This window comes from Pseudophryne corroboree, unplaced genomic scaffold (genome assembly GCF_028390025.1).
Source record: "Pseudophryne corroboree isolate aPseCor3 unplaced genomic scaffold, aPseCor3.hap2 scaffold_742, whole genome shotgun sequence".
NCBI lineage: Eukaryota > Metazoa > Chordata > Amphibia > Anura > Myobatrachidae > Pseudophryne > Pseudophryne corroboree.
Genome location: NW_026970323.1, coordinates 262,424 through 290,093, shown reverse-complemented (window position 1 = coordinate 290,093; position 27,670 = coordinate 262,424). Strand labels below are relative to the sequence as shown.

The window sequence follows — 27,670 nt, the reverse complement described above, 5'->3', positions numbered from 1 at the left end:
ACTGTGCTGACTTAGCATTGGTTACTACTGCCCTTTGAACGCCATCAGTCAGAGCCGTCAAACCGCACACGAGGGGCTGTAAATCTGCCCCTGTCTGTATAAGGACAGTTTTATTGATGACTCCTACAGCAGCATTTCCCATGTAAAATTACATTTCATACAGATGCAAATACAACCTAAAACCACTAATTACGTCACTTAGTACACACAATTGTTTTATCATGTTATATAGTTATTTTCTTATGCAACTGCTTTTAATCTGTGAATTTATATATTAATACGGGTGCTGAAAATCTATTCCATCAGTCTTTCCACAAAAGCGCTGTTTCTGTTGTATCACTTGCACTAATAATGGTGACAGCGTCAGCGGAAGGGGTCACCACGCACTCAGCGGCTGACGGTACAGCATAAGTGTAAAATGTGAGCAAATCTACACATGGCTGCAGTGAAAAACAAGTCTCCTCCTAAAGAATTCCACTAAGTAGGTAAGGCGACATAGGCCCCAGTCTAGGGAGACAGGAACACAGGGGGGTGCATAGAAGCATATTCAATGAATTAAGCGGAATAGTACAGGTATCAATAGAGGCAGCAAATGTCTTTCTTTGGGTAGGTTTGGATATCAGAATATAGGGTTTGTTATAAGTGTTTCTGGTTGTCGGCAGTATGTGGCGCGTTTCGTAGGATGCAGCCCACTTCATCAGATAAGAAACATGCTTTTAAAGAACAGTAGCTACGTCACTCTTTGGGTGACATCCACATATATAATCTGCAGTAAGAAGTGCGGTCAGGGCTACATAGCCATACACAGATCCTTCGCTGCTATTAAAAAAAGTAGTATTTCTATAAAATAATGCAGAAGTCCATATATCACTTTTATAGGGCTGTAAATGCTCTTTACTTGCATAGTATGAATTACTAAGCACTATTGGATGTTTCCATGTATGATAGAACTCTGCAGAAAACACTTTGTGGCTTTGTCATTATCTGAATCAGCGCAATGATTCTTAGTATTGAAAATCGTTATCCTCACTCTCTGCGTGGCATAAAGCAGGGAAAGGATCTCAGATAATCTTTTTTTTATCTTAATTCTACGGTGGTAAATGAGAACCTGGCGGGAAGGACCCCAAAACCTGCGGTGTAATTACTGCCCGGGACGTTCACATATCAGCTGCTAATGACGCTGAGGACCTTGCAGCGTCTCAGCGCGGCTACATTTTACATGCTGTCAGGGATAATGAGACTAATATACTATTGGAATGCGGTGCCTGGGGACAGTAATATTTCCTGCGCCAGCACAAAAATCGCCAATCGCTCCAAATGAGTCAGGAGGTGACACAGTTTACTAATTACAGAGCAAGTAAATCCACTATTGGTCATTAATGTATTCCAAAGGCGGCCTAATTAGTGACTGAAATAAGTGTTTATATTGAAGGCAAGTCACATTGTAGCTATCTTTTGCTCACAGCTGACACGGTACAACAGAACACCGCACTGGACACGCTGTCACCATGCACACAGTGTAAATGTACTGGTCATGTGATTCCAATATAGCGCAATACTGGCATGTGCTTCACACATTGAACCAGGGCCCTTAGTGTCAATGCACACCCTATAGGATGGAAGTGAAACTCCCTTAATAATGATATGGAAACAGGAGGTATAAATCTTCATGATGCTGCATTGGCTTGCAGTCTCCTAGGTAACAGATATGATCTACACAGATTTGTGGACAACAGTCATTTGATAGTTGAGTTTTGTGGCCAATCTCTGAATGTTTTGGTCTAAATATACGGCTGTGGAATGTGATTTTAGCAGAGTGAGATAAAGTAGCGGGAAATGCGAGTATTTACTCTTATAGCTTGCAAAAATATAGGCAGAAATGCATTATTAACACAAAAAAGTAGTTCTTGAGTCCCGAGGCAAAGACTTTTCAAAGTAACAACAATAAATGTACACAATACAGCACGGTAATAGTCTCTGTAGGGTAACACTCTCCCCGATCATGTACTACTTACTTGCCATCGGAAAGGTTAATGCCACTGAAGAGCGGGTAATCCTCGGGGCCGGGCTTTCCCAAATGATCTTCAAATAAAAACACGGGCGACCTGCCGAGCTCTACTCCAATTTGCTGGATGCCTTGTTCGTTGTAAATGGACATCAGGAACGATTGGCTTCCCTTTTTAGGTTTCACAGTTATCAATATGGAAAAGTCTTCAGGAAATGGGGTATCTGTGCAGGAGATAGAGGGTAACAGTCACTGATGTGTCACACTGTTATACATGGGGTATCTGTGCGGGAGATAGAGGGTAACAGTCACTGATGTGTCACACTGTTATACATGGGGTATCTGTGCGGGAGATAGAGGGTAACAGTCACTGATGTGTCACACTGTTATACATGGGGTATCTGTGCGGGAGATAGAGGGTAACAGTCACTGATGTGTCACACTGTTATACATGGGGTATCTGTGCGGGAGATAGAGGGTAACAGTCACTGATGTGTCACACTGTTATACATGGGGTATCTGTGCGGGAGATAGAGGGTAACAGTCACTGATGTGTCACACTGTTATACATGGGGTATCTGTGCGGGAGATAGAGGGTAACAGACACTGATGTGCCACACTGTTATACATGGGGTATCTGTGCGGGAGATAGAGGGTAACAGTCACTGATGTGTCACACTGTTATACATGGGGTATCTGTGCGGGAGATAGAGGGTAACAGTCACTGATGTGCCACACTGTTATACATGGGGTATCTGTGCGGGAGATAGAGGGTAACAGTCACTGATGTGTCACACTGTTATACATGGGGTATCTGTGTGGGAGATAGAGGGTAACAGTCACTGATGTGTCACACTGTTATACATGGGGTATCTGTGCGGGAGATAGAGGGTAACAGTCACTGATGTGCCACACTGTTATACATGAGGTATCTGTGCGGGAGATAGAGGGTAACGGTCACTGATGTGTCACACTGTTATACATGGGGTATCTGTGCAGGAGATAGAGGGTAACAGTCACTGATGTGCCACACTGTTATACATGAGGTATCTGTGCGGGAGATAGAGGGTAACGGTCACTGATGTGTCACACTGTTATACATGGGGTATCTGTGCGGGAGATAGAGGGTAACAGTCACTGATGTGTCACACTGTTATACATGGGGTATCTGTGCGGGAGATAGAGGGTAACAGTCACTGATGTGTCACACTGTTATACATGGGGTATCTGTGCGGGAGATAGAGGGTAACAGTCACTGATGTGCCACACTGTTATACATGGTGTATCTGTGCGGGAGATAGAGGGTAACAGTCACTGATGTGTCACACTGTTATACATGGGGTATCTGTGCGGGAGATAGAGAGTAACAGTCACTGATGTGCCACACTGTTATACATGAGGTATCTGTGCGGGAGATAGAGGGTAACAGTCACTGATGTGTCACACTGTTATACATGGGGTATCTGTGCGGGAGATAGGAGGTAACAGTCACTGATGTGTCACACTGTTATACATGGGGTATCTGTGCGGGAGATAGAGGGTAACAGTCACTGATGTGTCACACTGTTATACATGGGGTATCTGTGCAGGAGATAGAGGGTAACAGTCACTGATGTGTCACACTGTTATACATGGGGTATCTGTGCGGGAGATAGAGGGTAACAGTCACTGATGTGTCACACTGTTATACATGGGGTATCTGTGCGGGAGATAGAGGGTAACAGTCACTGATGTGCCACACTGTTATACATGAGGTATCTGTGCGGGAGATAGAGGGTAACAGTCACTGATGTGTCACACTGTTATACATGGGGTATCTGTGCGGGAGATAGAGGGTAACAGTCACTGATGTGTCACACTGTTATACATGGGGTATCTGTGCAGGAGATAGAGGGTAACAGTCACTGATGTGTCACACTGTTATACATGGGGTATCTGTGCGGGAGATAGAGGGTAACAGTCACTGATGTGCCACACTGTTATACATGGTGTATCTGTGCGGGAGATAGAGGGTAACGGTCACTGATGTGTCACACTGTTATACATGGGGAATCTGTGCGGGAGATAGAGGGTAACAGTCACTGATGTGCCACACTGTTATACATGGTGTATCTGTGCGGGAGATAGAGGGTAACAGTCACTGATGTGTCACACTGTTATACATGGGGTATCTGTGCGGGAGATAGAGAGTAACAGTCACTGATGTGCCACACTGTTATACATGAGGTATCTGTGCGGGAGATAGAGGGTAACAGTCACTGATGTGTCACACTGTTATACATGGGGTATCTGTGCGGGAGATAGGAGGTAACAGTCACTGATGTGTCACACTGTTATACATGGGGTATCTGTGCGGGAGATAGAGGGTAACAGTCACTGATGTGTCACACTGTTATACATGGGGTATCTGTGCGGGAGATAGAGGGTAACAGACACTGATGTGCCACACTGTTATACATGGGGTATCTGTGCGGGAGATAGAGGGTAACAGTCACTGATGTGTCACACTGTTATACATGGGGTATCTGTGCGGGAGATAGAGGGTAACAGACACTGATGTGCCACACTGTTATACATGGGGTATCTGTGCGGGAGATAGAGGGTAACAGTCACTGATGTGTCACACTGTTATACATGGGGTATCTGTGTGGGAGATAGAGAGTAACAGTCACTGATGTGTCACACTGTTATACATGGGGTATCTGTGCGGGAGATAGAGGGTAACAGTCACTGATGTGTCACACTGTTATACATGGGGTATCTGTGCGGGAGATAGAGGGTAACAGTCACTGATGTGTCACACTGTTATACATGGGGTATCTGTGCGGGAGATAGAGAGTAACAGTCACTGATGTGTCACACTGTTATACATAGGGTATCTGTGCGGGAGATAGAGGGTAACAGTCACTGATGTGTCACACTGTTATACATGGGGTATCTGTGCGGGAGATAGAGGGTAACAGTCACTGATGTGTCACACTGTTATACATGGGGTATCTGTGCGGGAGATAGAGGGTAACAGTCACGGATGTGTCACACTGTTATACATGGGGTATCTGTGCGGGAGATAGAGGGTAACAGTCACTGATGTGTCACACTGTTATACATGGGGTATCTGTGCGGGAGATAGAGGGTAACAGTCACTGATGTGTCACACTGTTATACATGGGGTATTTGTGCGGGAGATAGAGGGTAACAGTCACTGATGTGTCACACTGTTATACATGGGGTATCTGTGCGGGAGATAGAGGGTAACAGTCACTGATGTGTCACACTGTTATACATGGGGTATCTGTGCGGGAGATAGGAGGTAACAGTCACTGATGTGTCACACTGTTATACATGGGGTATCTGTGCGGGAGATAGAGGGTAACAGACACTGATGTGTCACACTGTTATACATGAGGTATCTGTGCGGGAGATAGAGGGTAACAGTCACTGATGTGTCACACTGTTATACATGGGGTATCTGTGCGGGAGATAGAGGGTAACGGTCACTGATGTGTCACACTGTTATACATGGGGTATCTGTGCGGGAGATAGAGGGTAACGGTCACTGATGTGTCACACTGTTATACATGGGGTATCTGTGCGGGAGATAGAGGGTAACGGTCACTGATGTGTCACACTGTTATACATGGGGTATCTGTGCGGGAGATAGAGGGTAACAGACACTGATGTGTCACACTGTTATACATGGGGTATCTGTGCGGGAGATAGAGGGTAACAGTCACTGATGTGTCACACTGTTATACATGAGGTATCTGTGCGGGAGATAGAGGGTAACGGTCACTGATGTGTCACACTGTTATACATGGGGTATCTGTGCGGGAGATAGAGGGTAACGGTCACTGATGTGTCACACTGTTATACATGGGGTATCTGTGCGGGAGATAGAGGGTAACGGTCACTGATGTGTCACACTGTTATACATGGGGTATCTGTGCGGGAGATAGAGGGTAACAGTCACTGATGTGTCACACTGTTATACATGGGGTATCTGTGCGGGAGATAGAGAGTAACAGTCACTGATGTGTCACACTGTTATACATGGGGTATCTGTGCGGGAGATAGAGAGTAACAGTCACTGATGTGTCACACTGTTATACATGGGGTATCTGTGCGGGAGATAGAGGGTAACAGTCACTGATGTGTCACACTGTTATACATGGGGTATCTGTGCGGGAGATAGAGAGTAACAGTCACTGATGTGTCACACTGTTATACATGGGGTATCTGTGCGGGAGATAGAGAGTAACAGTCACTGATGTGTCACACTGTTATACATGGGGTATCTGTGTGGGAGATAGAGGGTAACAGTCACTGATGTGTCACACTGTTATACATGGGGTATATGTGCGGGAGATAGAGGGTAACAGTCACTGATGTGTCACACTGTTATACATGGGGTATCTGTGTGGGAGATAGGAGGTAACAGTCACTGATGTGTCACACTGTTATACATGGGGTATCTGTGCGGGAGATAGAGGGTAACAGTCACTGATGTGCCACACTGTTATACATGGGGTATCTGTGCGGGAGATAGAGGGTAACAGTCACTGATGTGTCACACTGTTATACATGGGGTATCTGTGCGGGAGATAGAGGGTAACAGTCACTGATGTGTCACACTGTTATACATGGGGTATCTGTGCAGGAGATAGAGGGTAACAGTCACTGATGTGTCACACTGTTATACATGGGGTATCTGTGCGGGAGATAGAGGGTAACGGTCACTGATGTGCCACACTGTTATACATGGGGTATCTGTGCGGGAGATAGAGGGTAACAGTCACTGATGTGTCACACTGTTATACATGGGGTATCTGTGCGGGAGATAGAGGGTAACAGTCACTGATGTGTCACACTGTTATACATGGGGTATCTGTGCGGGAGATAGAGGGTAACAGTCACTGATGTGTCACACTGTTATACATGGGGTATCTGTGCAGGAGATAGAGGGTAACAGTCACTGATGTGTCACACTGTTATACATGGGGTATCTGTGCGGGAGATAGAGGGTAACGGTCACTGATGTGCCACACTGTTATACATGGGGTATCTGTGCAGGAGATAGAGGGTAACAGTCACTGATGTGTCACACTGTTATACATGAGGTATCTGTGCAGGAGATAGAGGGTAACAGTCACTGATGTGTCACACTGTTATACATGAGTTATCTGTGCGGGAGATAGAGGGTAACAGTCACTGATGTGTCACACTGTTATACATGGGGTATCTGTGCGGGAGATAGAGGGTAACAGACACTGATGTGCCACACTGTTATACATTGGGGTATCTGTGCGGGAGATAGAGGGTAACAGTCACTGATGTGTCACACTGTTATACATGTGGTATCTGTGCGGGAGATAGAGGGTAACAGACACTGATGTGTCACACTGTTATACATGGGGTATCTGTGCGGGAGATAGAGGGTAACAGTCACTGATGTGTCACACTGTTATACATGGGGTATCTGTGCGGGAGATAGGGAGTAACAGTCACTGATGTGTCACACTGTTATACATGGGGTATCTGTGCAGGAGATAGAGGGTAACAGTCACTGATGTGTCACACTGTTATACATGGGGTATCTGTGCGGGAGATAGAGGGTAACAGTCACTGATGTGTCACACTGTTATACATGTGGTATCTGTGCGGGAGATAGAGGGTAACAGTCACTGATGTGCCACACTGTTATACATGGGGTATCTGTGCGGGAGATAGAGGGTAACAGTCACTGATGTGTCACACTGTTATACATGGGGTATCTGTGCGGGAGATAGAGGGTAACAGTCACTGATGTGTCACACTGTTATACATGAGGTATCTGTGCGGGAGATAGAGAGTAACAGTCACTGATGTGTCACACTGTTATACATGGGGTATCTGTGCGGGAGATAGAGGGTAACAGTCACTGATGTGCCACACTGTTATACATGGGGTATCTGTGCGGGAGATAGAGGGTAACAGTCACTGATGTGTCACACTGTTATACATGAGGTATCTGTGTGGGAGATAGGAGGTAACAGTCACTGATGTGTCACACTGTTATACATGGGGTATCTGTGCGGGAGATAGAGGGTAACAGTCACTGATGTGTCACACTGTTATACATGGGGTATCTGTGCGGGAGATAGGAGGTAACAGTCACTGATGTTCCGCACTGTTATACATGAGGTATCTGTGCGGGAGATAGGAGGTAACAGTCACTGATGTGCCACACTGTTATACATGGGGTATCTGTGCGGGAGATAGAGGGTAACAGTCACTGATGTGTCACACTGTTATACATGAGGTATCTGTGCGGGAGATAGAGGGTAACAGTCACTGATGTGCCACACTGTTATACATGGGGTATCTGTGCGGGAGATAGAGGGTAACAGTCACTGATGTGCCACACTGTTATACATGGGGTATCTGTGCGGGAGATAGAGGGTAACAGTCACTGATGTGTCACACTGTTATACATGGGGTATCTGTGCGGGAGATAGGAGGTAACAGTCACTGATGTGTCACACTGTTATACATGGGGTATCTGTGCGGGAGATAGAGGGTAACAGTCACTGATGTGTCACACTGTTATACATGGGGTATCTGTGTGGGAGATAGGAGGTAACAGTCACTGATGTGTCACACTGTTATACATGGGGTATCTGTGCGGGAGATAGAGGGTAACAGTCACTGATGTGCCACACTGTTATACATGGGGTATCTGTGTGGGAGATAGGAGGTAACAGTCACTGATGTGTCACACTGTTATACATGGGGTATCTGTGCGGGAGATAGAGGGTAACAGTCACTGATGTGCCACACTGTTATACATGGGGTATCTGTGCGGGAGATAGAGGGTAACAGTCACTGATGTTCCACACTGTTATACATGAGGTATCTGTGTGGGAGATAGGAGGTAACAGTCACTGATGTGTCACACTGTTATACATGGGGTATCTGTGCGGGAGATAGGAGGTAACAGTCACTGATGTGCCGCACTGTTATACATGAGGTATCTGTGCGGGAGATAGGAGGTAACAGTCACTGATGTGCCACACTGTTATACATGGGGTATCTGTGCGGGAGATAGAGGGTAACAGTCACTGATGTGTCACACTGTTATACATGGGGTATCTGTGCGGGAGATAGAGGGTAACAGACACTGATGTGTCACACTGTTATACATGGGGTATCTGTGTGGGAGATAGGAGGTAACAGACACTGATGTGTCACACTGTTATACATGGGGTATCTGTGCGGGAGATAGAAGGTAACAGTCACTGATGTGCTACACTGTTATACATGGGGTATCTGTGCGGGAGATAGAGGGTAACAGTCACTGATGTGTCACACTGTTATACATGGGGTATCTGTGCGGGAGATAGAGGGTAACAGTCACTGATGTGTCACACTGTTATACATGGGGTATCTGTGCGGGAGATAGAGGGTAACAGTCACTGATGTGTCACACTGTTATACATGGGGTATCTGTGCGGGAGATAGAGGGTAACAGTCACTGATGTGTCACACTGTTATACATGAGGTATCTGTGCGGGAGATAGAGGGTAACAGTCACTGATGTGTCACACTGTTATACATGGGGTATCTGTGCGGGAGATAGAGAGTAACAGTCACTGATGTGTCACACTGTTATACATGGGGTATCTGTGCGGGAGATAGAGGGTAACAGACACTGATGTGTCACACTGTTATACATGGGGTATCTGTGCGGGAGATAGAGAGTAACAGTCACTGATGTGTCACACTGTTATACATGGGGTATCTGTGCGGGAGATAGAGAGTAACAGACACTGATGTGCCACACTGTTATACATGGGGTATCTGTGCGGGAGATAGAGGGTAACAGTCACTGATGTGCCACACTGTTATACATGGGGTATCTGTGCGGGAGATAGAGGGTAACAGACACTGATGTGTCACACTGTTATACATGGGGTATCTGTGCGGGAGATAGAGGGTAACAGACACTGATGTGCCACACTGTTATACATGGGGTATCTGTGCGGGAGATAGAGGGTAACAGACACTGATGTGTCACACTGTTATACATGGGGTATCTGTGCGGGAGATAGAGGGTAACAGACACTGATGTGTCACACTGTTATACATGGGGTATCTGTGCGGGAGATAGAGAGTAACAGACACTGATGTGCCACACTGTTATACATGGGGTATCTGTGCGGGAGATAGAGAGTAACAGACACTGATGTGCCACACTGTTATACATGGGGTATCTGTGCGGGAGATAGAGGGTAACAGACACTGATGTGTCACACTGTTATACATGGGGTATCTGTGCGGGAGATAGAGGGTAACAGACACTGATGTGTCACACTGTTATACATGGGGTATCAGTGCGGGAGATAGGAGGTAACAGTCACTGATGTGCCACACTGTTATACATGGGGTATCTGTGCGGGAGATAGAGAGTAACAGACACTGATGTGCCACACTGTTATACATGGGGTATCTGTGCGGGAGATAGAGGGTAACAGTCACTGATGTGCCACACTGTTATACATGGGGTATCTGTGCAGGAGATAGAGAGTAACAGTCACTGATGTGTCACACTGTTATACATGGGGTATCTGTGCGGGAGATAGTAGGTAACAGTCACTGATGTGCCACACTGTTATACATGGGGTATCTGTGCGGGAGATAGAGGGTAACAGTCACTGATGTGTCACACTGTTATACATGGGGTATCTGTGCGGGAGATAGAGGGTAACAGTCACTGATGTGCCACACTGTTATACATGGGGTATCTGTGCGGGAGATAGAGGGTAACAGTCACTGATGTGTCACACTGTTATACATGGGGTATCTGTGCGGGAGATAGAGGGTAACGGTCACTGATGTGTCACACTGTTATACATGGGGTATCTGTGCGGGAGATAGAGAGTAACAGACACTGATGTGCCACACTGTTATACATGGGGTATCTGTGCGGGAGATAGAGGGTAACAGTCACTGATGTGCCACACTGTTATACATGGGGTATCTGTGCGGGAGATAGAGAGTAACAGTCACTGATGTGTCACACTGTTATACATGGGGTATCTGTGCGGGAGATAGTAGGTAACAGTCACTGATGTGCCACACTGTTATACATGGGGTATCTGTGCGGGAGATAGAGGGTAACAGACACTGATGTGTCACACTGTTATACATGAGGTATCTGTGCGGGAGATAGAGGGTAACAGACACTGATGTGTCACACTGTTATACATGAGGTATCTGTGTGGGAGATAGAGGGTAACAGTCACTGATGTGCCACACTGTTATACATGGGGTATCTGTGCGGGAGATAGAGGGTAACAGTCACTGATGTGTCACACTGTTATACATGGGGTATCTGTGCGGGAGATAGAGGGTAACAGTCACTGATGTGTCACACTGTTATACATGAGGTATCTGTGCGGGAGATAGAGAGTAACAGTCACTGATGTGTCACACTGTTATACATGGGGTATCTGTGCGGGAGATAGAGGGTAACGGTCACTGATGTGTCACACTGTTATACATGGGGTATCTGTGCGGGAGATAGAGGGTAACAGTCACTGATGTGTCACACTGTTATACATGGGGTATCTGTGCGGGAGATAGAGGGTAACAGTCACTGATGTGTCACACTGTTATACATGGGGTATCTGTGCGGGAGATAGAGGGTAACAGTCACTGATGTGTCACACTGTTATACATGGGGTATCTGTGCGGGAGATAGAGGGTAACAGTCACTGATGTGTCACACTGTTATACATGAGGTATCTGTGCGGGAGATAGAGAGTAACAGTCACTGATGTGTCACACTGTTATACATGGGGTATCTGTGCGGGAGATAGAGGGTAACAGTCACTGATGTGCCACACTGTTATACATGGGGTATCTGTGCGGGAGATAGAGGGTAACAGTCACTGATGTGTCACACTGTTATACATGGGGTATCTGTGCGGGAGATAGAGGGTAACAGTCACTGATGTGTCACACTGTTATACATGGGGTATCTGTGCGGGAGATAGAGGGTAACAGTCACTGATGTGCCACACTGTTATACATGGGGTATCTGTGCGGGAGATAGGAGGTAACAGTCACTGATGTGTCACACTGTTATACATGGGGTATCTGTGCGGGAGATAGAGGGTAACAGTCACTGATGTGTCACACTGTTATAAATGGGGTATCTGTGCGGGAGATAGAGGGTAACAGTCACTGATGTGTCACACTGTTATACATGGGGTATCTGTGCGGGAGATAGAGGGTAACAGTCACTGATGTGTCACACTGTTATACATGGGGTATCTGTGCGGGAGATAGAGGGTAACAGTCACTGATGTGTCACACTGTTATACATGGTGTATCTGTGCGGGAGATAGAGGGTAACAGTCACTGATGTGTCACACTGTTATACATGGGGTATCTGTGCGGGAGATAGAGGGTAACAGTCACTGATGTGCCACACTGTTATACATGGGGTATCTGTGCGGGAGATAGAGGGTAACAGTCACTGATGTGTCACACTGTTATACATGGGGTATCTGTGCGGGAGATAGAGGGTAACAGTCACTGATGTGTCACACTGTTATACATGGGGTATCTGTGCGGGAGATAGAGGGTAACAGTCACTGATGTGTCACACTGTTATACATGGGGTATCTGTGCGGGAGATAGAGGGTAACAGTCACTGATGTGCCACACTGTTATACATGGGGTATCTGTGCGGGAGATAGGAGGTAACAGTCACTGATGTGTCACACTGTTATACATGGGGTATCTGTGCGGGAGATAGAGGGTAACAGTCACTGATGTGTCACACTGTTATACATGGGGTATCTGTGCGGGAGATAGAGGGTAACAGTCACTGATGTGTCACACTGTTATACATCAGGTATCTGTGCGGGAGATAGAGGGTAACGGTCACTGATGTGTCACACTGTTATACATGGGGTATCTGTGCGGGAGATAGAGGGTAACAGTCACTGATGTGTCACACTGTTATACATGGGGTATCTGTGCGGGAGATAGAGGGTAACAGTCACTGATGTGTCACACTGTTATACATGAGGTATCTGTGCGGGAGATAGTAGGTAACAGTCACTGATGTGCCACACTGTTATACATGGGGTATCTGTGCGGGAGATAGTAGGTAACAGTCACTGATGTGCCACACTGTTATACATGAGGTATCTGTGCGGGAGATAGAGGGTAACAGTCACTGATGTGTCACACTGTTATACATGGGGTATCTGTGCGGGAGATAGTAGGTAACAGTCACTGATGTGCCACACTGTTATACATGAGGTATCTGTGCGGGAGATAGGAGGTAACAGTCACTGATGTGTCACACTGTTATACATGGGGTATCTGTGCGGGAGATAGGAGGTAACAGTCACTGATGTGTCACACTGTTATACATGGGGTATCTGTGCGGGAGATAGGAGGTAACAGTCACTGATGTGTCACACTGTTATACATGGGGTATCTGTGCGGGAGATAGAGGGTAACAGTCACTGATGTGTCACACTGTTATACATGGGGTATCTGTGCGGGAGATAGAGGGTAACAGTCACTGATGTGTCACACTGTTATACATGGGGTATCTGTGCGGGAGATAGAGGGTAACAGTCACTGATGTGTCACACTGTTATACATGGGGTATCTGTGCGGGAGATAGAGAGTAACAGTCACTGATGTGTCACACTGTTATACATGGGGTATCTGTGCGGGAGATAGAGAGTAACAGTCACTGATGTGTCACACTGTTATACATGGGGTATCTGTGCGGGAGATAGAGGGTAACAGTCACTGATGTGTCACACTGTTATACATGGGGTATCTGTGCGGGAGATAGAGGGTAACAGTCACTGATGTGTCACACTGTTATACATGGGGTATCTGTGCGGGAGATAGAGGGTAACAGTCACTGATGTGTCACACTGTTATACATGGGGTATCTGTGCGGAAGATAGAGGGTAACAGTCACTGATGTGTCACACTGTTATACATGGGGTATCTGTGCGGGAGATAGAGGGTAACAGTCACTGATGTGTCACACTGTTATACATGGGGTATCTGTGCGGGAGATAGAGGGTAACAGTCACTGATGTGTCACACTGTTATACATGGGGTATCTGTGCGGGAGATAGAGGGTAACAGTCACTGATGTGCCACACTGTTATACATGGGGTATCTGTGCGGGAGATAGGAGGTAACAGTCACTGATGTGTCACACTGTTATACATGGGGTATCTGTGCGGGAGATAGAGGGTAACAGTCACTGATGTGTCACACTGTTATACATGGGGTATCTGTGCGGGAGATAGAGGGTAACAGTCACTGATGTGCCACACTGTTATACATGGTGTATCTGTGCGGGAGATAGAGGGTAACAGTCACTGATGTGTCACACTGTTATACATGGGGTATCTGTGCAGGAGATAGAGGGTAACAGTCACTGATGTGCCACACTGTTATACATGGTGTATCTGTGCGGGAGATAGAGGGTAACAGTCACTGATGTGTCACACTGTTATACATGGGGTATCTGTGCGGGAGATAGAGGGTAACAGTCACTGATGTGTCACACTGTTATACATGGGGTATCTGTGCGGGAGATAGGAGGTAACAGTCACTGATGTGTCACACTGTTATACATGAGGTATCTGTGCAGGAGATAGAGGGTAACAGTCACTGATGTGTCACACTGTTATACATGGGGTATCTGTGCGGGAGATAGAGGGTAACAGTCACTGATGTGTCACACTGTTATACATGGTGTATCTGTGCGGGAGATAGAGGGTAACAGTCACTGATGTGTCACACTGTTATACATGGGGTATCTGTGCGGGAGATAGAGGGTAACAGTCACTGATGTGTCACACTGTTATACATGGGGTATCTGTGCGGGAGATAGAGGGTAACAGTCACTGATGTGTCACACTGTTATACATGGGGTATCTGTGTGGGAGATAGGAGGTAACAGTCACTGATGTGTCACACTGTTATACATGGGGTATCTGTGCGGGAGATAGAGGGTAACAGTCACTGATGTGTCACACTGTTATACATGGGGTATCTGTGCGGGAGATAGAGGGTAACAGACACTGATGTGTCACACTGTTATACATGGGGTATCTGACTTAGAGATGAGCGGGTTCGGTTTCTCTGAATCCGAACCCGCCCGAACTTCATGTTTTTTTTCACGGGTCCGAGCGACTCGGATCTTCCCGCCTTGCTCGGTTAACCCGAGCGCGCCCGAACGTCATCATGACGCTGTCGGATTCTCGCGAGGCTCGGATTCTATCGCGAGACTCGGATTCTATATAAGGAGCCGCGCGTCGCCGCCATTTTCACACGTGCATTGAGATTGATAGGGAGAGGACGTGGCTGGCGTCCTCTCCATTTAGATTATAAGAGAGAGAGATTTACTGGAGCTTAGGACTAGGAGGAGTACTGTAGAAGTGTAGAGAGTGCAGAGAGTTTACTAGTGAGTGACCACCAGACAGTGCAGTTTATTTAATATATCCGTTCTCTGCCTGAAAAAAGCGATACACACAGTGACTCAGTCACATACCATATCTGTGTGCACTGCTCAGGCTCAGCCCAGTGTGCTGCATCATCTATATATATTATATATCTGTCTGACTGCTCAGCTCACACAGCTTATAATTGTGGGGGAGACTGGGGAGCACTGCAGTGCCAGTTATAGGTTATAGCAGGAGCCAGGAGTACATAATATTATATTAAAATTAAACAGTGCACACTTTTGCTGCAGGAGTGCCACTGCCAGTGTGACTGACCAGTGACCTGACCACACTGACCACGACAGACAGTGTCCAGCAGGTCCGTCATTATATAATATATAATATATACCTGTCCGGCTGCAGTAGTGATATATATATATTTTTTATATCATTTATCATCCAGTCGCAGCAGACACAGTACGGTAGTTCACGGCTGTGGCTACCTCTGTGTCTGCACTCGGCAGGCAGTCCGTCCATAATTGTATACCACCTAACCGTGGTTTTTTTTCCTTTCTTCTTTATACATACATAGTTACATAGACATCTCTTTATCAACCAGTCTATATTAGCAGCAGACACAGTACAGTACGGTAGTTCACGGCTGTGGCTACCTCTGTGTCTGCACTCGGCAGGCAGTCCGTCCATAATTGTATACCACCTAACCGTGGTTTTTTTTTCTTTCTTCTTTTTACATACATAGTTACATAGACATCTCTTTATCAACCAGTCTATATTAGCAGCAGACACAGTACAGTACGGTAGTTCACGGCTGTGGCTACCTCTGTGTCTGCACTCGGCAGGCAGTCCGTCCATAATTGTATACCACCTAACCGTGGTTTTTTTTTCTTTCTTCTTTATACATACATAGTTACATAGACATCTCTTTATCAACCAGTCTATATTAGCAGCAGACACAGTACAGTACGGTAGTTCACGGCTGTGGCTACCTCTGTGTCTGCACTCGGCAGGCAGTCCGTCCATAATTGTATACCACCTAACCGTGGTTTTTTTTTTCTTTCTTCTTTATACATACATAGTTACATAGACATCTCTTTATCAACCAGTCTATATTAGCAGCAGACACAGTACAGTACGGTAGTTCACGGCTGTGGCTACCTCTGTGTCTGCACTCGGCAGGCAGTCCGTCCATAATTGTATACCACCTAACCGTGGTTTTTTTTTCTTTCTTCTTTATACATACATAGTTACATAGACATCTCTTTATCAACCAGTCTATATTATTAGCAGCAGACACAGTACAGTACGGTAGTTCACGGCTGTGGCTACCTCTGTGTCTGCACTCGGCAGGCAGTCCGTCCATAATTGTATACCACCTAACCGTGGTTTTTTTTTCTTTCTTCTTTATACATACATAGTTACATAGACATCTCTTTATCAACCAGTCTATATTAGCAGCAGACACAGTACAGTACGGTAGTTCACGGCTGTGGCTACCTCTGTGTCTGCACTCGGCAGGCAGTCCATAATTGTATACTAGTATCCATCTCCATTGTTTACCTGAGGTGCCTTTTAGTTGTGCCTATTAAAATATGGAGAACAAAAATGTTGAGGTTCCAAAATTAGGGAAAGATCAAGATCCACTTCCACCTCGTGCTGAAGCTGCTGCCACTAGTCATGGCCGAGACGATGAAATGCCAGCAACGTCGTCTGCCAAGGCCGATGCCCAATGTCATAGTACAGAGCATGTCAAATCCAAAACACCAAATATCAGTAAAAAAAGGACTCCAAAACCTAAAATAAAATTGTCGGAGGAGAAGCGTAAACTTGCCAATATGCCATTTACCACACGGAGTGGCAAGGAACGGCTGAGGCCCTGGCCTATGTTCATGGCTAGTGGTTCAGCTTCACATGAGGATGGAAGCACTCAGCCTCTCGCTAGAAAACTGAAAAGACTCAAGCTGGCAAAAGCACCGCAAAGAACTGTGCGTTCTTCGAAATCCCAAATCCACAAGGAGAGTCCAATTGTGTCGGTTGCGATGCCTGACCTTCCCAACACTGGACGTGAAGAGCATGCGCCTTCCACCATTTGCACGCCCCCTGCAAGTGCTGGAAGGAGCACCCGCAGTCCAGTTCCTGATAGTCAGATTGAAGATGAAGATGTTGAAGTACACCAGGATGAGGAGGATATGGGTGTTGCTGGCGCTGGGGAGGAAATTGACCAGGAGGATTCTGATGGTGAGGTGGTTTGTTTAAGTCAGGCACCCGGGGAGACACCTGTTGTCCGTGGGAGGAATATGGCCGTTGACATGCCAGGTGAAAATACCAAAAAAATCAGCTCTTCAGTGTGGAGGTATTTCAACAGAAAAGCGGACAACAGGTGTCAAGCCGTGTGTTGCCTTTGTCAAGCTGTAATAAGTAGGGGTAAGGACGTTAACCACCTCGGAACATCCTCCCTTATACGTCACCTGCAGCGCATTCATAATAAGTCAGTGACAAGTTCAAAAACTTTGGGCGACAGCGGAAGCAGTCCACTGACCAGTAAATCCCTTCCTCTTGTAACCAAGCTCACGCAAACCACCCCACCAACTCCCTCAGTGTCAATTTCCTCCTTCCCCAGGAATGCCAATAGTCCTGCAGGCCATGTCACTGGCAATTCTGACGAGTCCTCTCCTGCCTGGGATTCCTCCGATGCATCCTTGCGTGTAACGCCTACTGCTGCTGGCGCTGCTGTTGTTGCTGCTGGGAGTCGATGGTCATCCCAGAGGGGAAGTCGTAAGCCCACTTGTACTACTTCCAGTAAGCAATTGACTGTCCAACAGTCCTTTGCGAGGAAGATGAAATATCACAGCAGTCATCCTGCTGCAAAGCGGATAACTGAGGCCTTGACAACTATGTTGGTGTTAGACGTGCGTCCGGTATCCGCCGTTAGTTCACAGGGAACTAGACAATTTATTGAGGCAGTGTGCCCCCGTTACCAAATACCATCTAGGTTCCACTTCTCTAGGCAGGCGATACCGAGAATGTACACGGACGTCAGAAAAAGACTCACCAGTGTCCTAAAAAATGCAGTTGTACCCAATGTCCACTTAACCACGGACATGTGGACAAGTGGAGCAGGGCAGGGTCAGGACTATATGACTGTGACAGCCCACTGGGTAGATGTATGGACTCCCGCCGCAAGAACAGCAGCGGCGGCACCAGTAGCAGCATCTCGCAACCGCCAACTCTTTCCTAGGCAGGCTACGCTTTGTATCACCGCTTTCCAGAATACGCACACAGCTGAAAACCTCTTACGGCAACTGAGGAAGATCATCGCGGAATGGCTTACCCCAATTGGACTCTCCTGTGGATTTGTGGCATCGGACAACGCCAGCAATATTGTGTGTGCATTAAATATGGGCAAATTCCAGCACGTCCCATGTTTTGCACATACCTTGAATTTGGTGGTGCAGAATTTTTTAAAAAACGACAGGGGCGTGCAAGAGATGCTGTCGGTGGCCAGAAGAATTGCGGGACACTTTCGGCGTACAGGCACCACGTACAGAAGACTGGAGCACCACCAAAAACTACTGAACCTGCCCTGCCATCATCTGAAGCAAGAAGTGGTAACGAGGTGGAATTCAACCCTCTATATGCTTCAGAGGTTGGAGGAGCAGCAAAAGGCCATTCAAGCCTATACAATTGAGCACGATATAGTAGGTGGAATGCACCTGTCTCAAGCGCAGTGGAGAATGATTTCAACGTTGTGCAAGGTTCTGATGCCCTTTGAACTTGCCACACGTGAAGTCAGTTCAGACACTGCCAGCCTGAGTCAGGTCATTCCCCTCATCAGGCTTTTGCAGAAGAAGCTGGAGACATTGAAGGAGGAGCTAACACGGAGCGATTCCGCTAGGCATGTGGGACTTGTGGATGGAGCCCTTAATTCGCTTAACAAGGATTCACGGGTGGTCAATCTGTTGAAATCAGAGCACTACATTTTGGCCACCGTGCTCGATCCTAGATTTAAAGCCTACCTTGGATCTCTCTTTCCGGCAGACACAAGTCTGCTGGGGTTGAAAGACCTGCTGGTGACAAAATTGTCAAGTCAAGCGGAACGCGACCTGTCAACATCTCCTCCTTCACATTCTCCCGCAACTGGGGGTGCGAGGAAAAGGCTCAGAATTCCGAGCCCACCCGCTGGCGGTGATGCAGGGCAGTCTGGAGCGACTGCTGATGCTGACATCTGGTCCGGACTGAAGGACCTGACAACGATTACGGACATGTCGTCTACTGTCACTGCATATGATTCTCTCAACATTGATAGAATGGTGGAGGATTATATGAGTGACCGCATCCAAGTAGGCACGTCACACAGTCCGTACTTATACTGGCAGGAAAAAGAGGCAATTTGGAGGCCCTTGCACAAACTGGCTTTATTCTACCTAAGTTGCCCTCCCACAAGTGTGTACTCCGAAAGAGTGTTTAGTGCCGCCGCTCACCTTGTCAGCAATCGGCGTACGAGGTTACATCCAGAAAATGTGGAGAAGATGATGTTCATTAAAATGAATTATAATCAATTCCTCCGCGGAGACATTGACCAGCAGCAATTGCCTCCACAAAGTACACAGGGAGCTGAGATGGTGGATTCCAGTGGGGACGAATTGATAATCTGTGAGGAGGGGGATGTACACGGTGATATATCGGAGGGTGATGATGAGGTGGACATCTTGCCTCTGTAGAGCCAGTTTGTGCAAGGAGAGATTAATTGCTTCTTTTTTGGGGGGGGTCCAAACCAACCCGTCATATCAGTCACAGTCGTGTGGCAGACCCTGTCACTGAAATGATGGGTTGGTTAAAGTGTGCATGTCCTGTTTTGTTTATACAACATAAGGGTGGGTGGGAGGGCCCAAGGACAATTCCATCTTGCACCTCTTTTTTCTTTTCTTTTTCTTTGCATCATGTGCTGATTGGGGAGGGTTTTTTGGAAGGGACATCCTGCGTGACACTGCAGTGCCACTCCTAAATGGGCCCGGTGTTTGTGTCGGCCACTAGGGTCGCTAATCTTACTCACACAGTCAGCTACCTCATTGCGCCTCTTTTTTTCTTTGCGTCATGTGCTGTTTGGGGAGGGTTTTTTGGAAGGGACATCCTGCGTGACACTGCAGTGCCACTCCTAGATGGGCCCGGTGTTTGTGTCGGCCACTAGGGTCGCTAATCTTACTCACACAGCTACCTCATTGCGCCTCTTTTTTTCTTTGCGTCATGTGCTGTTTGGGGAGGGTTTTTTGGAAGGGCCATCCTGCGTGACACTGCAGTGCCACTCCTAGATGGGCCCGGTGTTTGTGTCGGCCACTAGGGTCGCTAATCTTACTCACACAGCTACCTCATTGCGCCTCTTTTTTTCTTTGCGTCATGTGCTATTTGGGGAGGGTTTTTTGGAAGGGACATCCTGCGTGACACTGCAGTGCCACTCCTAGATGGGCCCGGTGTTTGTGTCGGCCACTAGGGTCGCTTATCTTACTCACACAGCGACCTCGGTGCAAATTTTAGGACTAAAAATAATATTGTGAGGTGTGAGGTATTCAGAATAGACTGAAAATGAGTGTAAATTATGGTTTTTGAGGTTAATAATACTTTGGGATCAAAATGACCCCCAAATTCTATGATTTAAGCTGTTTTTTAGTGTTTTTTGAAAAAAACACCCGAATCCAAAACACACCCGAATCCGACAAAAAAAATTCGGTGAGGTTTTGCCAAAACGCGTTCGAACCCAAAACACGGCCGCGGAACCGAACCCAAAACCAAAACACAAAACCCGAAAAATTTCAGGCGCTCATCTCTAGTATCTGTGTGGGAGATAGAGGGTAACCGTCACTGATGTGTCACACTGTTATACATGGGGTATCTGTGCGGGAGATAGAGGGTAACAGTCACTGATGTGTCACACTGTTATACATGGGGTATCTGTGCAGGAGATAGAGGGTAACAGTCACTGATGTGTCACACTGTTATACATGGTGTATCTGTGTGGGAGATAGAGGGTAACAGTCACTGATGTGTCACACTGTTATACATGGGGTATCTGTGCGGGAGATAGAGGGTAACAGTCACTGATGTGTCACACTGTTATACATGAGGTATCTGTGCGGGAGATAGAGAGTAACAGACACTGATGTGTCACACTGTTATACATGGGGTATCTGTGCGGGAGATAGAGGGTAACAGTCACTGATGTGTCACACTGTTATACATGAGGTATCTGTGCGGGAGATAGAGAGTAACAGACACTGATGTGTCACACTGTTATACATGGGGTATCTGTGCGGGAGATAGAGGGTAACAGTCACTGATGTGCCACACTGTTATACATGGGGTATCTGTGCGGGAGATAGAGGGTAACAGTCACTGATGTTCCACACTGTTATACATGAGGTATCTGTGTGGGAGATAGGAGGTAACAGTCACTGATGTGTCACACTGTTATACATGGGGTATCTGTGCGGGAGATAGAGGGTAACAGTCACTGATGTGTCACACTGTTATACATGGGGTATCTGTGTGGGAGATAGAGGGTAACAGTCACTGATGTGTCACACTGTTATACATGGGGTATCTGTGCGGGAGATAGAGGGTAACAGTCACTGATGTGCCACACTGTTATACATGGGGTATCTGTGCGGGAGATAGAGGGTAACAGTCACTGATGTTTCACACTGTTATACATGAGGTATCTGTGTGGGAGATAGGAGGTAACAGTCACTGATGTGTCACACTGTTATACATGGGGTATCTGTGTGGGAGATAGGAGGTAACAGTCACTGATGTTCCGCACTGTTATACATGAGGTATCTGTGCGGGAGATAGTAGGTAACAGTCACTGATGTGCCACACTGTTATAAATGAGGTATCTGTGCGGGAGATAGAGGGTAACAGTCACTGATGTGTCACACTGTTATACATGGGGTATCTGTGCAGGAGATAGAGAGTAACAGTCACTGATGTGCCACACTGTTATACATGGGGTATCTGTGCGGGAGATAGAGGGTAACAGTCACTGATGTGTCACACTGTTATACATGAGGTATCTGTGCGGGAGATAGGAGGTAACAGTCACTGATGTGCCACACTGTTATACATGAGGTATCTGTGCGGGAGATAGAGGGTAACAGTCACTGATGTGCCACACTGTTATACATGGGGTATCTGTGCAGGAGATAGAGAGTAACAGTCACTGATGTTCCACACTGTTATACATGGGGTATCTGTGCGGGAGATAGAGGGTAACAGTCACTGATGTGCCACACTGTTATACATGGGGTATCTGTGCGGGAGATAGAGGGTAACAGTCACTGATGTGTCACACTGTTATACATGGGGTATCTGTGCGGGAGATAGGAGGTAACAGTCACTGATGTTCCACACTGTTATACATGAGGTATCTGTGCGGGAGATAGAGAGTAACAGTCACTGATGTGCCACACTGTTATACATGAGGTATCTGTGCGGGAGATAGAGGGTAACAGTCACTGATGTGCCACACTGTTATACATGGGGTATCTGTGCGGGAGATAGAGGGTAACAGTCACTGATGTGTCACACTGTTATACATGGGGTATCTGTGCGGGAGATAGAGGGTAACAGTCACTGATGCGTCACACTGTTATACATGAGGTATCTGTGCGGGAGATAGGAGGTAACAGTCACTGATGTTCCACACTGTTATACATGAGGTATCTGTGCGGGAGATAGGAGGTAACAGTCACTGATGTGTCACACTGTTATACATGAGGTATCTGTGCGGGAGATAGAGAGTAACAGTCACTGATGTGCCACACTGTTATACATGGGGTATCTGTGCGGGAGATAGAGAGTAACAGTCACTGATGTGCCACACTGTTATACATGGGGTATCTGTGCGGGAGATAGAGGGTAACAGACACTGATGTGTCACACTGTTATACATGGGGTATCTCTGCGGGAGATAGGAGGTAACAATCACTGATGTGCCACACTGTTATACATGGGGTATCTGTGCGGGAGATAGGAGGTAACAATCACTGATGTGCCACACTGTTATACATGGGGTATCTGTGCGGGAGATAGAGGGTAACAGTCACTGATGTGTCACACTGTTATACATGGGGTATCTGTGCGGGAGATAGAGAGTAACAGTCACTGATGTGTCACACTGTTATACATGGGGTATCTGTGCGGGAGATAGAGGGTAACAGACACTGATGTGTCACACTGTTATACATGGGGTATCTCTGCGGGAGATAGGAGGTAACAATCACTGATGTGCCACACTGTTATACATGGGGTATCTGTGCGGGAGAAGTAGGTAACAGTCACTGATGTGCCACACTGTTATACATGGGGTATCTGTGCGGGAGATAGAGGGTAACAGTCACTGATGTGTCACACTGTTATACATGGGGTATCTGTGTGGGAGATAGAGGGTAACAGTCACTGATGTGCCACACTGTTATACATGGGGTATCTGTGCGGGAGATAGAGGGTAACAGTCACTGATGTGTCACACTGTTATACATGGGGTATCTGTGCGGGAGATAGAGGGTAACAGACACTGATGTGTCACACTGTTATACATGGGGTATCTCTGCGGGAGATAGGAGGTAACAATCACTGATGTGCCACACTGTTATACATGGGGTATCTGTGCGGGAGATAGGAGGTAACAATCACTGATGTGCCACACTGTTATACATGGGGTATCTGTGCGGGAGATAGAGGGTAACAGTCACTGATGTGTCACACTGTTATACATGGGGTATCTGTGCGGGAGATAGAGAGTAACAGTCACTGATGTGTCACACTGTTATACATGGGGTATCTGTGCGGGAGATAGAGGGTAACAGTCACTGATGTGTCACACTGTTATACATGGGGTATCTGTGCGGGAGATAGAGGGTAACAGTCACTGATGTGTCACACTGTTATACATGAGGTATCTGTGCAGGAGATAGGAGGTAACAGTCACTGATGTGTCACACTGTTATACATGAGGTATCTGTGTGGGAGATAGAGAGTAACAGTCACTGATGTGTCACACTGTTATACATGGGGTATCTGTGCGGGAGATAGAGGGTAACAGTCACTGATGTGTCACACTGTTATACATGGGGTATCTGTGCGGGAGATAGAGGGTAACAGTCACTGATGTGTCACACTGTTATACATGAGGTATCTGTGCGGGAGATAGGAGGTAACAGTCACTGATGTGTCACACTGTTATACATGGGGTATCTGTGCGGGAGATAGAGGGTAACAGTCACTGATGTGCCACACTGTTATACATGGGGTATCTGTGCGGGAGATAGAGGGTAACAGACACTGATGTGCCACACTGTTATACATGGTGTATCTGTGCGGGAGATAGAGGGTAACAGTCACTGATGTGTCACACTGTTATACATGGGGTATCTGTGCGGGAGATAGAGGGTAACAGACACTGATGTGTCACACTGTTATACATGAGGTATCTGTGCGGGAGATAGAGGGTAACAGTCACTGATGTGTCACACTGTTATACATGGGGTATCTGTGCGGGAGATAGAGGGTAACGGTCACTGATGTGTCACACTGTTATACATGGGGTATCTGTGCGGGAGATAGAGGGTAACGGTCACTGATGTGTCACACTGTTATACATGGGGTATCTGTGCGGGAGATAGAGGGTAACGGTCACTGATGTGTCACACTGTTATACATGGGGTATCTGTGCGGGAGATAGAGGGTAACAGACACTGATGTGTCACACTGTTATACATGGGGTATCTGTGCGGGAGATAGAGGGTAACAGTCACTGATGTGTCACACTGTTATACATGAGGTATCTGTGCGGGAGATAGAGGGTAACGGTCACTGATGTGTCACACTGTTATACATGGGGTATCTGTGCGGGAGATAGAGGGTAACGGTCACTGATGTGTCACACTGTTATACATGGGGTATCTGTGCGGGAGATAGAGGGTAACGGTCACTGATGTGTCACACTGTTATACATGGGGTATCTGTGCGGGAGATAGAGGGTAACAGTCACTGATGTGTCACACTGTTATACATGGGGTATCTGTGCGGGAGATAGAGAGTAACAGTCACTGATGTGTCACACTGTTATACATGGGGTATCTGTGCGGGAGATAGAGAGTAACAGTCACTGATGTGTCACACTGTTATACATGGGGTATCTGTGCGGGAGATAGAGGGTAACAGTCACTGATGTGTCACACTGTTATACATGGGGTATCTGTGCGGGAGATAGAGAGTAACAGTCACTGATGTGTCACACTGTTATACATGGGGTATCTGTGCGGGAGATAGAGAGTAACAGTCACTGATGTGTCACACTGTTATACATGGGGTATCTGTGTGGGAGATAGAGGGTAACAGTCACTGATGTGTCACACTGTTATACATGGGGTATATGTGCGGGAGATAGAGGGTAACAGTCACTGATGTGTCACACTGTTATACATGGGGTATCTGTGTGGGAGATAGGAGGTAACAGTCACTGATGTGTCACACTGTTATACATGGGGTATCTGTGCGGGAGATAGAGGGTAACAGTCACTGATGTGCCACACTGTTATACATGGGGTATCTGTGCGGGAGATAGAGGGTAACAGTCACTGATGTGTCACACTGTTATACATGGGGTATCTGTGCGGGAGATAGAGGGTAACAGTCACTGATGTGTCACACTGTTATACATGGGGTATCTGTGCAGGAGATAGAGGGTAACAGTCACTGATGTGTCACACTGTTATACATGGGGTATCTGTGCGGGAGATAGAGGGTAACGGTCACTGATGTGCCACACTGTTATACATGGGGTATCTGTGCGGGAGATAGAGGGTAACAGTCACTGATGTGTCACACTGTTATACATGGGGTATCTGTGCGGGAGATAGAGGGTAACAGTCACTGATGTGTCACACTGTTATACATGGGGTATCTGTGCGGGAGATAGAGGGTAACAGTCACTGATGTGTCACACTGTTATACATGGGGTATCTGTGCAGGAGATAGAGGGTAACAGTCACTGATGTGTCACACTGTTATACATGGGGTATCTGTGCGGGAGATAGAGGGTAACGGTCACTGATGTGCCACACTGTTATACATGGGGTATCTGTGCAGGAGATAGAGGGTAACAGTCACTGATGTGTCACACTGTTATACATGAGGTATCTGTGCAGGAGATAGAGGGTAACAGTCACTGATGTGTCACACTGTTATACATGAGTTATCTGTGCGGGAGATAGAGGGTAACAGTCACTGATGTGTCACACTGTTATACATGGGGTATCTGTGCGGGAGATAGAGGGTAACAGACACTGATGTGCCACACTGTTATACATTGGGGTATCTGTGCGGGAGATAGAGGGTAACAGTCACTGATGTGTCACACTGTTATACATGTGGTATCTGTGCGGGAGATAGAGGGTAACAGACACTGATGTGTCACACTGTTATACATGGGGTATCTGTGCGGGAGATAGAGGGTAACAGTCACTGATGTGTCACACTGTTATACATGGGGTATCTGTGCGGGAGATAGGGAGTAACAGTCACTGATGTGTCACACTGTTATACATGGGGTATCTGTGCAGGAGATAGAGGGTAACAGTCACTGATGTGTCACACTGTTATACATGGGGTATCTGTGCGGGAGATAGAGGGTAACAGTCACTGATGTGTCACACTGTTATACATGTGGTATCTGTGCGGGAGATAGAGGGTAACAGTCACTGATGTGCCACACTGTTATACATGGGGTATCTGTGCGGGAGATAGAGGGTAACAGTCACTGATGTGTCACACTGTTATACATGGGGTATCTGTGCGGGAGATAGAGGGTAACAGTCACTGATGTGTCACACTGTTATACATGAGGTATCTGTGCGGGAGATAGAGAGTAACAGTCACTGATGTGTCACACTGTTATACATGGGGTATCTGTGCGGGAGATAGAGGGTAACAGTCACTGATGTGCCACACTGTTATACATGGGGTATCTGTGCGGGAGATAGAGGGTAACAGTCACTGATGTGTCACACTGTTATACATGAGGTATCTGTGTGGGAGATAGGAGGTAACAGTCACTGATGTGTCACACTGTTATACATGGGGTATCTGTGCGGGAGATAGAGGGTAACAGTCACTG

The 27,670-nt window shown here is 46.8% G+C and overlaps 1 protein-coding gene across 1 annotated transcript in view; it reads right to left on the bottom strand.

Annotated features, from left to right (window-relative positions):
• The window catches only part of LOC135040512 (collagen alpha-1(V) chain-like), a gene marked incomplete at its 3' end in the record, with an annotated part of 144,724 nt that overhangs the window by 18,598 nt on the left and 98,456 nt on the right, over nucleotides 1-27,670 (bottom strand). The window contains exon 3 of the mRNA XM_063954825.1: nucleotides 2,016-2,229. Within this exon, the coding sequence (XP_063810895.1) occupies nucleotides 2,016-2,229 (214 nt within the window). The remainder of the gene's footprint in view (nucleotides 1-2,015; nucleotides 2,230-27,670) is intronic.